Below are 13,710 nucleotides of genomic sequence, written 5' to 3' on the forward strand. Positions count from 1 at the left end.
AAAACATGTATGTGAGGTCACAGTAACCTTTAACCACGAAATTCTAATCGGTTAATCATTGACTTCAGGTGGACATTTGCGCCAGACTTGAGGAAAATGCCCTCAAGACACTTCTGAGATACTGCGTTGATGGGAAAGGGATGGGCGGACAGATGAACATAAAACATAAAACATAATGTTTTTGGCCATGCCTCTTGATGGCGTGACGGCATAAAAACAAAAGGAAGGTTAAAAGTGTAAAAAGCTGCACACCGGCTCTTTGAACATGGACTACAGCCGGCAGAGTTTACTTGGCCCACTGAAATAGACTCACAAACACCTGAATGTTCTTGTTTGCCATGATACTGCAGCAACATTGATATTAACAACATTGGTATTCAGGTCAAAGTTCCACAAACTGAAAAAAGCACTATTCTATACATGTAACTTGAACTCAATTTAATACTACAATCTCCTCCTTTCTACGGTCAAAAAAGGAGGTCTACACCCAGTGGCAGCACCACACAGACCCGGTTTCTATTTTCTCAGTGGCTTTTGTTCCGCAGTAGACTGAGCTAATGATTTCAGGAACAAACACCCCCTCTGACCAGGCTCACAAGTAATCAGCCGCCTCATCTCACTGGCGCTTTCTGACTGAAGCTGCATTTGTCTGCACCTCAGTAGCTTCAGGCCTGCAGTGACAGATTACTCCCATTTCACAAACTGTTCTGATTTAGGTCAAGAGGTTGGATCAGCTAAAAGCTAAACACGTCAAAAGAAAAACATAAGTAGAGCCAAATGCCCAAAACCGGTTGTGACATTTTCAGTGTCATATACCAACACAGAATGTTTGACTTGAATTGTCTCTTGCACTGTTGAATAAAGAAAATACACACATCTGCCATAGCTACAACAGCAACAGGCAGAAAGTAACAATCACCATCAGTTCAGGTTTTTTAACACTTTAAGACAACATTTGTTAAACTGAAAATGATCCACCTAGCATCGATGGGGATGAAGTACGGTGCAATAGTATAACAGCTAACATGTCTGAAATCAGTCAATGGATGTAGACAGCACCACTGCATGCAAGAAAACTGACTTTCATGATGCCTTTGAGGTGGTGTTTGTTGTGTTTTGTTATTTAAAAAGCCGTTGACTGTTAAATAAACTAACCTAACACCAAACCTAGATCGAGCACAGATTTTAAACTGTGACTCAGAGCGAAAAGTAATGCCATGATTCACATGTACAAAAACATTCAACAGCATGAAACAATTCTTTAAATTTGTATGACTTTACCTGAAGGTGTTCAGTGGAGCTGCTGCTCAGTTCGTCTCCTGACTCTGAGTCGTTGGTGCGTCTCTCTTCACCAGCAGAGTCACAGTGCTGAGTGCTGTCCACGTCCAGCGGGGCTCGGACCAGATCTGGAGATCGAGCTCGGGTGCGGGGTAGAGTGTTGGATCCTCCTTTTTGACCAGGATGTGGGGCTCCACCTTGGACAAGGATGTCAGCCAGAGCACGCTCGTGGTCAGTGGGAGTGCTGGGGGGGTGATAGTTGTTACTGTCCCTGCGCTGACTGGGGGGGCTGAAGTGCCCAGAGGAGGCAGTGTGTGCGGAGGGCGAGCGCCGGTAGCTGGATTCGTGCCTGTGAAGGTTCTCAGAGGACCTGTCTTGGAGTCCCAGCTCTAGACTGGTTGGCTTTACCCAGATTGCACCCCCACCTTGTGGAGTAGTGTTACCAGTGGGAGCAGGAGGATGTGGGAGAACTTTAGGAGGTGGCATGAGGGCTTTGCGGACCTCGCGGACATACTGAGCGGGTACGTAGAAAGCTTTGGTCCCTTCCTCCTTCCTCACCTGCCACCAGTCCTCGTTGGTTTTCTTGACCAGCATGTAGCATTCCCCCTGGCGGATGGTGATGAGGCGGTCCTTGGCCTTATATTCATAGTCATACTCCACCTCGATGTAGACCTCGCCGGGGGCAATAGGCAGTTCTGCCATGACGCCTGTGACTGTCCACCAGGCAGCTCACCGCAAGAAGAAGACGTTTACTAGCATGGCTTCCTGAGCAGAGCTGGAGGAAGAACAACAAGGGTATAAAGTAAGCATCCAATAAATTTCCGTGAAAATACAATTCATGTCAATATTTTATTTGTCAATATTTATTCCCAGGCATGATTGGATCAATCGCTGGGCTTTATGTGTTTCTTGGGCATAACAGATATTTACCATATAACATTAAGGCTCTGAGGAGATTTGTTACATGTCATTCAGCTCCAAAATTATAATTTAAAAAATACATCTTTACTTTTCTGTTTGTTTCCTCTAAAAGTGCCCTCTCCTTGTCCGCATCTGTTTCTATATCATACAGAGAGAGAGAATCCGGTTTTCGAAACTATTTTATATTGCTGGTTTTTCAAATGGTAAATAATAAAATAAAATGGCAAACTACCAGAACAGTGAAAGTGTTTTAATGTATTTTAGTGTATTCTATCGTACAAGGATTTTGACAGGCTGAACATTATGTCTACTTTGACAATACTACTTTGTCTACTTAGGTTTGACTCTGAAATAAATTATTTAGGGAATACAAATCTTAACACTGAGAAAATCCTTCAGCAAAAAGAAAGTTGTTTGTTCTACACTTCTAGCACCAACAACAGCAGTTTGTTAAGAATAAGAAAAAAAAACTGGGTAGTAAGCCTCAGCAGCAATATTTACCATCAGCTAAAAAATAATGTCCCTTTAGGACACTGAAACTTAATTAACTAAAAAATACAAGGAAAAAGGAGCAACAACAACAAAAAAAATGTTTGAGCTTAGATGACTCCTTAAAGAAGTAATTTAAGAAAGTAAAAACAATCCACAAACTAAAAATAAAAAAACTATCTGACATGCTATCACCTAAAGTCTTGTTAATGTATTCATAAATCTTCATAAGTCTTCTTACACAGCATATAGTACAACAAAGAGACAAACAACCGTGACTTTTAAACTCTTTCTTACTCCACTACCCTAATCAGCACAAATGAATAAAACACAAATTGAACAGCTTTAATCCTCTTCCAAGCCTTTAGAGCAAAACGTAAGGAGAGGAGACAGTAATATGACTCACATGGTCTTCTTCCACCTCTATCTGCTTTTCTGTCTAACTCTGTCTGTGTCTCTGTTTCTGTTCCTCTGTCTGATCACAACAGCTCATCAAGAAGCAGCCGAGGCATGTTGCTGCTGAGCGGAGAGATTAGTCGAATCACACACATAGTTTCCTGCTGAAGTCACATGTGTACACACACACACACGCACGCACACGCACACGCACACGGACACGGACACGCACACACACACACACACACGCTCGCTCTCTCTCTTACAACATGAGGTGAGGCTCCAGCACACCTTGAGCAACGTGAGCTTTGAAGCTTTTAAGTTTTACAAGTTATTGAAAAAATGCTCATAACTCATCTGACAGTGACAACAAGAAGCATGAAATAGAGCCGAACCTTAGTTAAAAAATGTCTTGTCTGTGGTAAAGGGGCTAGTTCAGTTCAGGGGGCTAGTTTGCCCCCTGAATAATAGTCTGAGAAAAACAAAGACAAAATAGAGGCCAAAGCTAAGAAAATGTTTAATTGAATTATTTGTTAACTTTTCTGCCCTTGTGACATGATAAGATCTTGTACCTACTGCCCTCTGTGTGCCTCTGTGCATGGGCTATTTTGTTTGGAAGAGACTGTTCCATATTGCTACTAGTGTTAGTTGGAAAATAAATTCTTCACTGACATCTAAGGCCTTACTAGAATCTTATATTGTGTTTTAAATTTAGCGCTTCTCCTGCTGCAGTGTTTGAAGTGCATTACAACACTGATTTCTAGACGTAATTACAACAGTTTCCTTGAATGCTAGTAATCTCTAAAATGAAATTTCCTGCGCATAATCTACAATTTTAAAATATCTTTAGGAGAGAATCTGATTCAAATGCCTTTCAGGGAAATTCTGGTACGTTTGTAGCTGGACCCTATTTTCTCATGTTTCTGAGTCTGGTGTTGACAAATACAGACAACAATTTTTATACTTTATACGAAACAGGCTGTAATCCCTAATACGTGTAAATGTGCACTGTCAACTAACATCCACTAAAGTGTTTGTTTTGCCACTAACAGGCTCAGATTATTATTATAAATGCTTGACAACATAATGGAAAAGACCTTTTAGAGATCTGCAGTCACTTTCTGTGTGTAATTGGGTCTTGGAGAAGTCTCTTTTGGAAATATTTTTCCAAATAGTCAAAATCAGCTTAAGATTTAGCTATGACACTGAAAATATTTTAAATCACAGTAAGCTACACTTTCTATTGTACAAAACAACACACTCTTCCCATCACTCCTTGCTACAACTTTCACTACATTTCCACTGTTGTTTTACCTGAAACAGGTCACCTCTCACGTGATTTCAGAATGAGACTTGGTCACAACAAGAGAACACACCAGCAAAGTTTAAGGAAAAACATTAATTTCTCTCCTTTCCATAATGTTGTCACACACTTTCCAATCTGAGCCTGTCAGTGACCAAAACTAGCCCTTTTTAGTGGATGTAAAGTGACAGTGCACAGCTGCCAGGAGGGATTACATTGCTGCCTTTCTTGCCGCAGTGGCTGCGGCGGTCTCTCTCGGTACTAGACAAATTTCAAAACTGCGGTCTCCGTTAATCACTTGGACACAAAAATGGGGAAAAAAGGTCCAGGAAAAAATAAAATTTCCCTTTAAATGCAAATTATAAACATCCAAGAACTACTTGCAATAAATATAGACATTTGCTGGGTAAAGTCATAGATACACATTCCCTTCGAGTTTGCAGTCTTTCAAAAGTTAATTCTCAACCAATTCAGACCAATAAGACAACAGTGTGAAAGTGTCAGATCGACAATGGTAAATATCACAATGTCTTTATCATTTTTAGATTTACTTAATGCGATCATATGAATGTAATCTGCATAATATTTCATATTTTAATGGTGATCAAGTTCACATTCAAAGGCAGGACCCAACACAGCACTCTTTGTTGTAATAAAATAAACATCCAAACATCCAAAACAAACAACAACAAAAAACATGGCTAAAATCACTTTTACTCCCAATTGAGTAAAGCCCAGACAGTGGTTTCAAAGATAGTGGATGTAATCTGATGCAGATGAAGTGGCAGGATATTACAGCGTCAGGAGCTGTTTCAACAGGATATTACAATGACAATAATTACAATCGGTCATCAGTGAATCACATCCTGGCAGAACTTTGCCTTAAAAAAAAAAAAAAAAAGGATTTTAATGGACAATCCAGACTAGAAATCTCTCTTTTTGCTTTTATATTCATTGTGCACACAGAGACAAAGAGTCAGCAGCACTGGGCACCAAACCAACCACACAACAAATAACTTTTAACGCCAAGTGGGTGTCGCAGTTGTGGCAGCCAGACAGACACAATCCCGATGGATCTATTTGTGGAGCATATTTTTAGAGAATTATTTTTGCCATCCTATTTGTAACCAGTGTTAAAGTCTAATTAATCCATATATCACTGGAAATATCCACAGTCTGGAAAGCGACACAAGCTACGCCCTTTTATAGCCACTCGATTAACGGGCATTTTAAAGCCAGTAAACGTGGGTTAGGCTGCTATTATCCAATATTACTATGTGGCATTTATCTTGACTTTTACCAGTTGCATATAAAGATCTGTGATGAGGCCAGCAGCTGATGGATTATTCCCGATACAGTGACCACAGGGATAATATCATCATGGATTACCACGCTGGTTTAGGCTAATAGGCACTGAGGGAAATCTCGACAAATCTATGGGCTATCCAGAACGTCCATTAGCCAAATGAGACAAAACACTGGCCCTGATGCTGATTCACAGCTCACAGTAACAACACACAGAGACTGGGTTATTATGAGCATATCGTGGCAGGAGATGGCAGCCTTTTTCATTAACCTGTGATGTGCAAATTGAGCTGGCAGGAAGAAGACTGCAGTTTTTCTTTCTATATAATCATTGTGTTGAAGACTTGTGTATCAAGGCTGAGGAGCTTTGTTAGCTTTTTTCTGAAAAATAAGCCTTATTTATATATCACTTGTGAATAAGAAAAATCAGGTATCAAACAAAATGATCAGGATCAGCACAGCCGTACTTATTCATGTGGTCCATGTGACGTCACAACGCCTTAGTGCCACCACTTTTGTGACCAGTCATAACTGCACACACGACAACGACAAGTAAGAAGAAGATGGCAAAGGTACGACAATGCGGAAATCAAGAAAGGAAACAAGTAAAGTTCATACAATATGAGTGGAATATGATGTGCTGTTGGCTGTTAAAAAAAAGTTGTTCGTGAAAAGCCAGACTACAATTTTAGCAACTAGAATGCAATAACTTATTTTTAGCAAATAAATGTGGTGAACTTTTTGTCTTGTCTAGATGGCTGTTTACAGTCATGACGGTCAAGGTATGTCTGCTGTCGGTCACAAATATGGCGCCGGGCAATTCAGAGGTTTCATCCTCAGTATACATGAATAAGATTTTCAATCAGCCTTCACGAACATCATCCACAGTAGCAGGTGTGAGATTTTATCTTCGCACATTGCTGCAATAAATGCGCTATTACACAATCTGTTACTGTGCTGCACTTCTTATAAGAAGTCTGTCGTTTGCCCAGTCAGTTTGATCAATCGTGCCACATCCTGGTCTTCTCCATTTCTCGGAATAATAACTTAAAGCAAACAGTAGGCTTGACTTTCTACCTGCTCAACAGTCATTATGTCATTATTTTGAGACATAGACGCATCAGCTGGCTGATACATTAAAGTGGCTGGGAAATTTTGAGACTTAAGTCACTGTGGCAGCAGACAGACAAAGTTAATTTCCTGGCTGCTTTGCACAACATTTCCCCTGGTTATTTTCTTTTCACTAGTTCACTCCTTGACAATATCCTGCCAAAGTTTAATCACAAACCAGTCTGACAGCTGTTGATTCAAATAGTCGCTCAGACTGGAAAATACACATCTCACACAAAATATTTAATCTAACAATAGAATAAGAGATTTACAGTTCATAGTTTGAGACTTTTTTTGTATTGTCATGTCTAAATCAAATCGGACTTAAGACTGTAAAAACTTAGGAAATTAACTTTTTTCCACCTGTCACTGCGGCTGATGGACTCAAAAAATCTACCAGCCACTCAACAGCTTACTGTTGTTTTTCTTTTTTGAGGGGGTGGGGGGTTTGATGTTGTAGCATTTGACTGGTGGCTGGTGCTAGTTTCCAACCCTGGTTGTAAGCAGAATATTACTAAAGCAATATTGAAGCAATTAAAACTAAATAGACAGTTTTTTGGTTTGTCAGTCTACAGAAAATTAATTAGCAGCTATGTTGATTATTGATTCATTTTTGAAGTAGTTTCTTCAAATCGTTCAGCCTCTCAAATGTGAGGACTTGGTGCTTTTTTGTTGGATGTGATTATAAGCAGAATTACTTTGGGTTTTCAACTGCTGGTCCGACAAAAAATGCCAGTTGCAGTTGGTACTGTGGCCATTAGGAAAATTGTAATGGGCATTTCTCACTATTTTCCAACCATTTTTAGACCAAATGTTTGATAGATTAAATGAGAAGATAAGCGGCAGATTAAACAATAATTAAAACAGGCATTAGTTTCAGCATTAACATTTCTAAACCAATGAAGCATCACATATTTTCACATCTTCAGTTTTTCTATCCTTCTCACAAAAAAATGTCTAAAATATCCAAGCACTAATATCAATTTAATCAAATGAATGATGCTCTGAAAATGTTACTTCACTAATGAGTTAAACCGGGCAAGCCCACAAACAACACACATCGTGAGTAAGACTTTTTGGTTAATCTTATTCTTCATATTGAAAGGTATTTAGAAGGTTAAGTCCCTGGTGGCTGTTGTCTCTTTCACTTATCCCTGTCTAGATTAGGCTCCAGCATCAGCGCTGCTGTTTAGTGGACAGCGCAAATCTTCTCAGAGTCCAATCAGCAAAATCAGGGGAAGCACCTTAATTTGATGTGATGGTAATAAGATTTACAATGTGCTGTGGGCTGGATGGGTGGGTCCGAAGAATAAGACCATCCAGAGCTACAAGACAACAATGGCAGGGCCTCGGCTTAAGAGTATAAAGTGATGGGAAGGTACAAGAAGAAATGTGTGGGACTGTTTGAACTAATATGTGGTGGAAAATGTGCCGTTGTCAGCACATGTAGGAAACACACCCTCCCATTTTCTCCCACCTCAGCAAAACAGAAAGTGATACCTTGAAGAGAGATTTTCAACGTCAACGCATGAATTCCTTCCACTGAAACATGGCAGTGAGGCAGCAAAGTCACAACTCTGCATCGGCTTCCACATGACACCAGTTAGCAGGGATCAGAAAGCTTCTGTCCAGAGCCGACCAGCCAGTGATTACTCCGAGCGAGTTATTTTCATCAGAGGGAGCACATTTTTCTCCTATTGAGGAGTTATTTAAAGAGAAGGGAAATGAGGTTATCAGGCTCACTGAGCCCATTTTAAGGGTTCATATGGTGTTGTTACAGGAAAGCCAATATGTCAACTTTTCAGAAACAAAGCTTGGATTCAACTCAACATTATTCACAAACATCAACTGATTCCATTTGAACTTATTTCTACCAATGTGTCATCACTTAGAAAACTGTTGACAAGTTTCGTGCAACCATCACAAAAGAAAAAGATGAGTCGCCTTTAAGTTTTGTAGTTGTAGTAGTAGTAGTAGTAGTAGTAGTAGTATTTTATTCAGTCATCATACATAGTACAATAAACACAAACAGTATTGTCAGTATAAACAAAAACAACAGTCTGTGTATGATACAGATTGTATATTTATTTTTTTTAAGCAGCAGAAACACCATTCACCTCAAGTATATTAATTAAAATATACTTGAGGTGAATGGTGTTTCTGCTGCTTAAAAACCTCTGGGACATTTTAAAGATTGAGATTGGGATGTAGAGCAAAACGTATTAGCATGGCTCATACGAGACAGAATATGTTTCCTTCTGTGATTAGGGGGGGTATTGATTTTTATAACTGGAATCTGAAATCACAGTTTGCAACATCTGGAACTAGCAGAGCCTGTCAAGTACTGCACTGTGACCTTCGCACGTAGTCACACCAAATATAGGTCCACATTCCCCTAAACAGCCTGGATTCAGCACAGGCTGTCCCAGTTAGGCACCTCTCACCGCGACTTTCCTCGAAACTCAACTCCCCTAGGTACCCTGCAACTGTCATCATAACCACAATCTGTCACACTTCAGTAAATCACATCCAGCTGCGGCTCACTAAACATGGGCATCTTGAGAGAGGACAGGCAAAAAAACCCACAAATAAAGGACGTGTTGAGAGGCAGGAAGGTCGCCCATTGTAGGAATGAGAGCAGGCTGTGGGGTTCAACAATTGGCGGAGTGACACAAATCCTATCCAAAATGACATCAGGATAAAGTAAATCATACTACTCACACTTACTGGTGAATAAACCACAAGGTTGCATTCACAACCATGTGAGAATTAACTAAGAGGGGATTTATGGTGTTCAGTCTGTTGAGAATTTATCCAGTCCAACTTTTATGATCAAATTTAGAGTCACAGAAACAGTTAGTATATTGATTTTGCTTTGGACCACTCAACTAATTTTTCCGTCTATGTCACAAAAACACAAAAAACGTTCTTCACAGTTTGCCGGAACACAAGGTGATGACTTTAAGTAGCTTAGTTTGTCCAACTAAAAGTCCAAAACTAATTTAGATTACAAGTGCAGCAAATCCTCAAATTACTAAGAAAATGTGTAATTTTTTTCTTAATAAATGACTTAAATTATAACATTTCTGTCAATTGATAAACCATTTTCATAAGAAGGCAAGTTAAAGTTTTCGTAAAAGACTGCACTTTACTTGACCGGGGTTGACTGTAGTGGGTCATCTTCTGTTTGTTTTTTGTTTATATTACACATTTTCCCTTGAGTTTGCTGAATGAATGGTAGAAAGTGCATAACCCTTCCACCATAAATAAACCCAGTTACAGAATTTGAGGTTCTGAGGGTATTTAAAATTAATACATTTCTGACCATTTAAAGGTGAATGTCTCTCCCCTATCAAAATAAAAAAAACATAACTCTCTCCCTTGTGCTTAAAAATAATTTGGAGTGCCTCCCCCATTTGCACCATCCCTCCTCTCTCATAAATAAAGAACAGTCCCTTATCACAAAGAAATGTATTCTGTTCAATTTGGGTTTTATAACCTATACTACCTTTGTCATAGTGGTTATTATTAAAGATATTGCTCGGCTAATCGATAAATCAGCGCACACATCGATCAACACTGTACTAACCAACTCTACTGTGATTTATACTCTAATGTCAGGCCACAAAGATCAGTCTTATCTTTAACTGAGAGCTTTAAACCTCTAACACTGAAGCACGTTATTTCTTGCATACATTGCCAATACACGTTTTCAAATTCAAAAGGTAAACTTACCTGTCACCTGCTTTGTGCTGCACCCTGACAGGTTGATGTTACTACTGACAGCTAATGAAGTCGACACAACCAAAAATATAACATTTCTGTCTCAATGAGCTAGCTACTTGTCAGCGACGTTGTGATACAAAACAAATTCTCCAGAGAATATCCTTGTAACACCTCTGTCAGGCGTTAACATTGATTTGCTAATGGTTTGATAATACTAATTTGGCTAGTATTCCTACAGGAGTTACAGTTCCTGCCATTTTTTTACAGCATTCCTCTCTAAACTTTACTAGCTACGTAAACACTTTTAAGCACTTTCGGTAATATTGTTTAAGTCTTACCTTTGAACCATATTCACGTTTTGAGGTCTTAACATGAATTTACAGCTCTTTTCTCTGCGTCTGTCTTGCTTTACAGGAGCTAATCTGTCGCTAACGTTAGCTAGCTAATTAGCGAAACATTCCTCGGTGTCCTAAACACTGCCGCAGTCAAACATCCGCACCTTCACCTACCTTCTCACTGCGGTGGGACACTCCGTGGGTGACTGGGAAACACAGTCCAATGTTCCCAAGCGAGGTTAAAATCCTGTAAACTTTCCTGTCGACCGACCACCGCGTCAAACAGTTTCACTAGTTGTCAGGTTTGTCAGATAGCAGCGTTCCCGTCTCTCCTGTTCTTCCCTGGCCGGTGTAATCCACAGCAGTGCTCGCTCCCGTGGACTCACGCCTGCCCTGACAACTTTGGCAACTACCTTTACGCAAAGATCGTCTAGGCAGTAAGATGTGCCTCTCTGATTTTTTTTTAAACGGGACAAAATCTGACTGTTTTTCTGGTTGGCAAGTACCAAAGGTAGGCGTACACTATGTTACCATAGTGACAATTTTGGTACAGGGACATTAATCACACTCAATATTTCAAGCAACAAAAAAAACTGATAGAATAACCGTTAATTTATACATATACAATAACCGACATACAACGTCACTCTATTGGTTATGTTTTATTAGCATGTCGATTCACTCATTAAAAGCGTCTCCATGTTCAATGAAGAAATACATTCAGAGTGAGAGCTCCTGTCTAATTTTGTGCTTTAAGCCCTCAAGGGTTACGGGACGCAAAGGGGGAATTAGCGCCACCCCACGGTTATACACTGGAACTTCAGCTACATTGCAAGACAATTCATTTAACTATTTAAATTTTTAGTTAACTAAATAAATATGATAACTTTTCAAATGTTTGCTTTATTATTTTAACAACTGATGTGATGTACTTTGTGTTCTAAATGTAAATTCCATTACTGAAATATTGCCATGGTTGTATTTGTCACATAAACAACTCTTTCGTAATCATATCCAGCTATACAATAAATATCAAGTATTAATAAGCAGAATGAGGAGTTGAAATCATGCTTTTATTTTATGTATTTATTTATTGTATGGGAGTGTCATCCTGAGAGACCTATCCTATGTTACCTATACCTGCTATGGGTGTCAAGCAAGGATTTTGGGGGGAAAAAATCACAAAAGGATAAATCCATATTACATCGCAGCCCAAGGCTGGATTTAAGACCCAGATGCACCATATCCACTCACATACCCAGCCATTGTAAATTGTCTTGTTTTTTTAACTGAGTGCATACATTTTGGTAATGGATGGCGCCACCTTCCCTTCACCTTCACACAGCACTACACACCTTTGCCAATGGTTAACTAACTTAGCTTAGCAGAAATCCTGCATACAGCTGGTCTGTCTCTGTTCAATAACAAAATTATCCTACCAGCACATCCGAAGCTCACTAATTAACACTTTGTATTTCCTTTGTTTATCCTGTACAGAAAACTGAAATGTTAAAATGACAATTCGCAGTTTTAGGGGAGGATTACTTCTTGGCCCAGAGCAGTTGTCAGGCAGAGAGCAGAGATTCAGTCTGCTGCACAAACTGTTTTTGTTCTTTTTATTTAAATGTTGGTTTTACCTGGGGGAAACATTTTATAATTTTGAGCAGCTAGCAGACATTTGTGGAATCTGTAAAAACCCTTGGGTATATAAACCATCTTCTGGGTAGCAGGAAAAGAACAAAAGTTCAGCGTTTTCCTCTCAGTTGTTTGTAGGGATCACTTTGTGTGATCAAATCACTGTAAGATTTGAAGTGGTTAGGAGTGATACTGCTTAAATCAACACATTATCATCAAATGGCCATTGAATTTTAATAACATTAAAATAATAGTCTATAATAATAGTCTGTAATCATAATAACAATAACAATAACAATAATAATAATAATAATAATAATAATAATAATATTTTGGTCTGTAAGTATTAAATCATGCTTGGACCTGGATGACTTGACCATTTAAACACTGTTTTATAGTTCCAGTTCTTTCCAGATGTAGATGGGGTAGAGTTTGGGGTTTCATGCAGGGCAGTTGTGCTTTTCAACACCAAGCTAGGGGGGCACCTCTTTATGTAGATAGCTTTCTACACAGGCAAGGCAAATTTATTTATATGGCACATACCCAAAGTGCTTAACAGATTAGCCAAGTCAAAGTTCATTGTAGCCTAATCACAAAACATGCCCCAAAAGGCTGTACAAATAGTAAATTCACTTTGATCTATACAGACTGATATCACAGTTAGCCTCAGAGGGCTTTTCAAATACAACATCCCTCTGTCCTTGGACCATTACAGTTTATAAAGAAGGGCGGGTGTTAGAAACCTCAGGAAGAGCAAGTGAGGAAGGACCCCTCTCCAAGGATGGACAGATGGGCATGTTAAAACAGACAAACTGCCCCAAAACTGTTGCCAAGTTATTAGCACATTATTGCCTAAAACATTTCCAAATTTTTGAATGGGGGCAAGATTAGATAATGTGAAGATGCTTGGAGCTGGGTTATAACACACAAATACTCTATACAAATGACACACGTATTTACTATGGCCATGTCTGCAACTTAGTAGGAAATGTGTGCTTGATTTGTTTCCTTGTTTATCATCTGTTTATGAAAACACACTAGTTCTGTCTGCGTAGTTCCTACTTGGTGCTTGTCTATTTACTGTACTATTATTCTGCCAGCGTGAGGTGAATGGAAACAATGCAAAGTGACCTTGATGTAATAACCAATACTGCGTGTCAGGCCACAGAAAGTGTATTTCAAAAGACAAGCCACGGGCTGTTTGAAATAGGT

The 13,710-nt window shown here is 39.3% G+C and overlaps 1 protein-coding gene across 8 annotated transcripts in view; it reads right to left on the reverse strand.

Moving 5' to 3' along the window:
- Positions 1–11,258, reverse strand: part of LOC121951095 (rho GTPase-activating protein 12-like) — a 68,073-nt gene extending 56,815 nt beyond the window's left edge. For 7 of the 8 annotated variants that reach the window (XM_088085085.1, XM_088085084.1, XM_088085081.1 and 4 more), the window contains exons 1-2: positions 11,038–11,256; positions 1,282–2,053 (exon numbers count right to left, since the gene is read on the reverse strand). In XM_088085085.1, the coding sequence (XP_087941211.1) occupies positions 1,282–1,980 (699 nt within the window). In that variant the 5' untranslated portion in view covers positions 1,981–2,053; positions 11,038–11,256. Of the gene's footprint in view, positions 1–1,281; positions 2,054–11,037 lie in introns of all 8 variants that reach the window. The other variant, XM_088085086.1, reaches the window with a different exon arrangement.
- Between the last annotated feature and the right edge of the window lie 2,452 nt (positions 11,259–13,710).

Source organism: Plectropomus leopardus, chromosome 12 (assembly GCF_026936395.1).
Source record: "Plectropomus leopardus strain MGB_pleo_1.0 chromosome 12, ASM2693639v1, whole genome shotgun sequence".
In the NCBI taxonomy this organism is placed as follows: Eukaryota; Metazoa; Chordata; class Actinopteri; order Perciformes; family Serranidae; genus Plectropomus; species Plectropomus leopardus.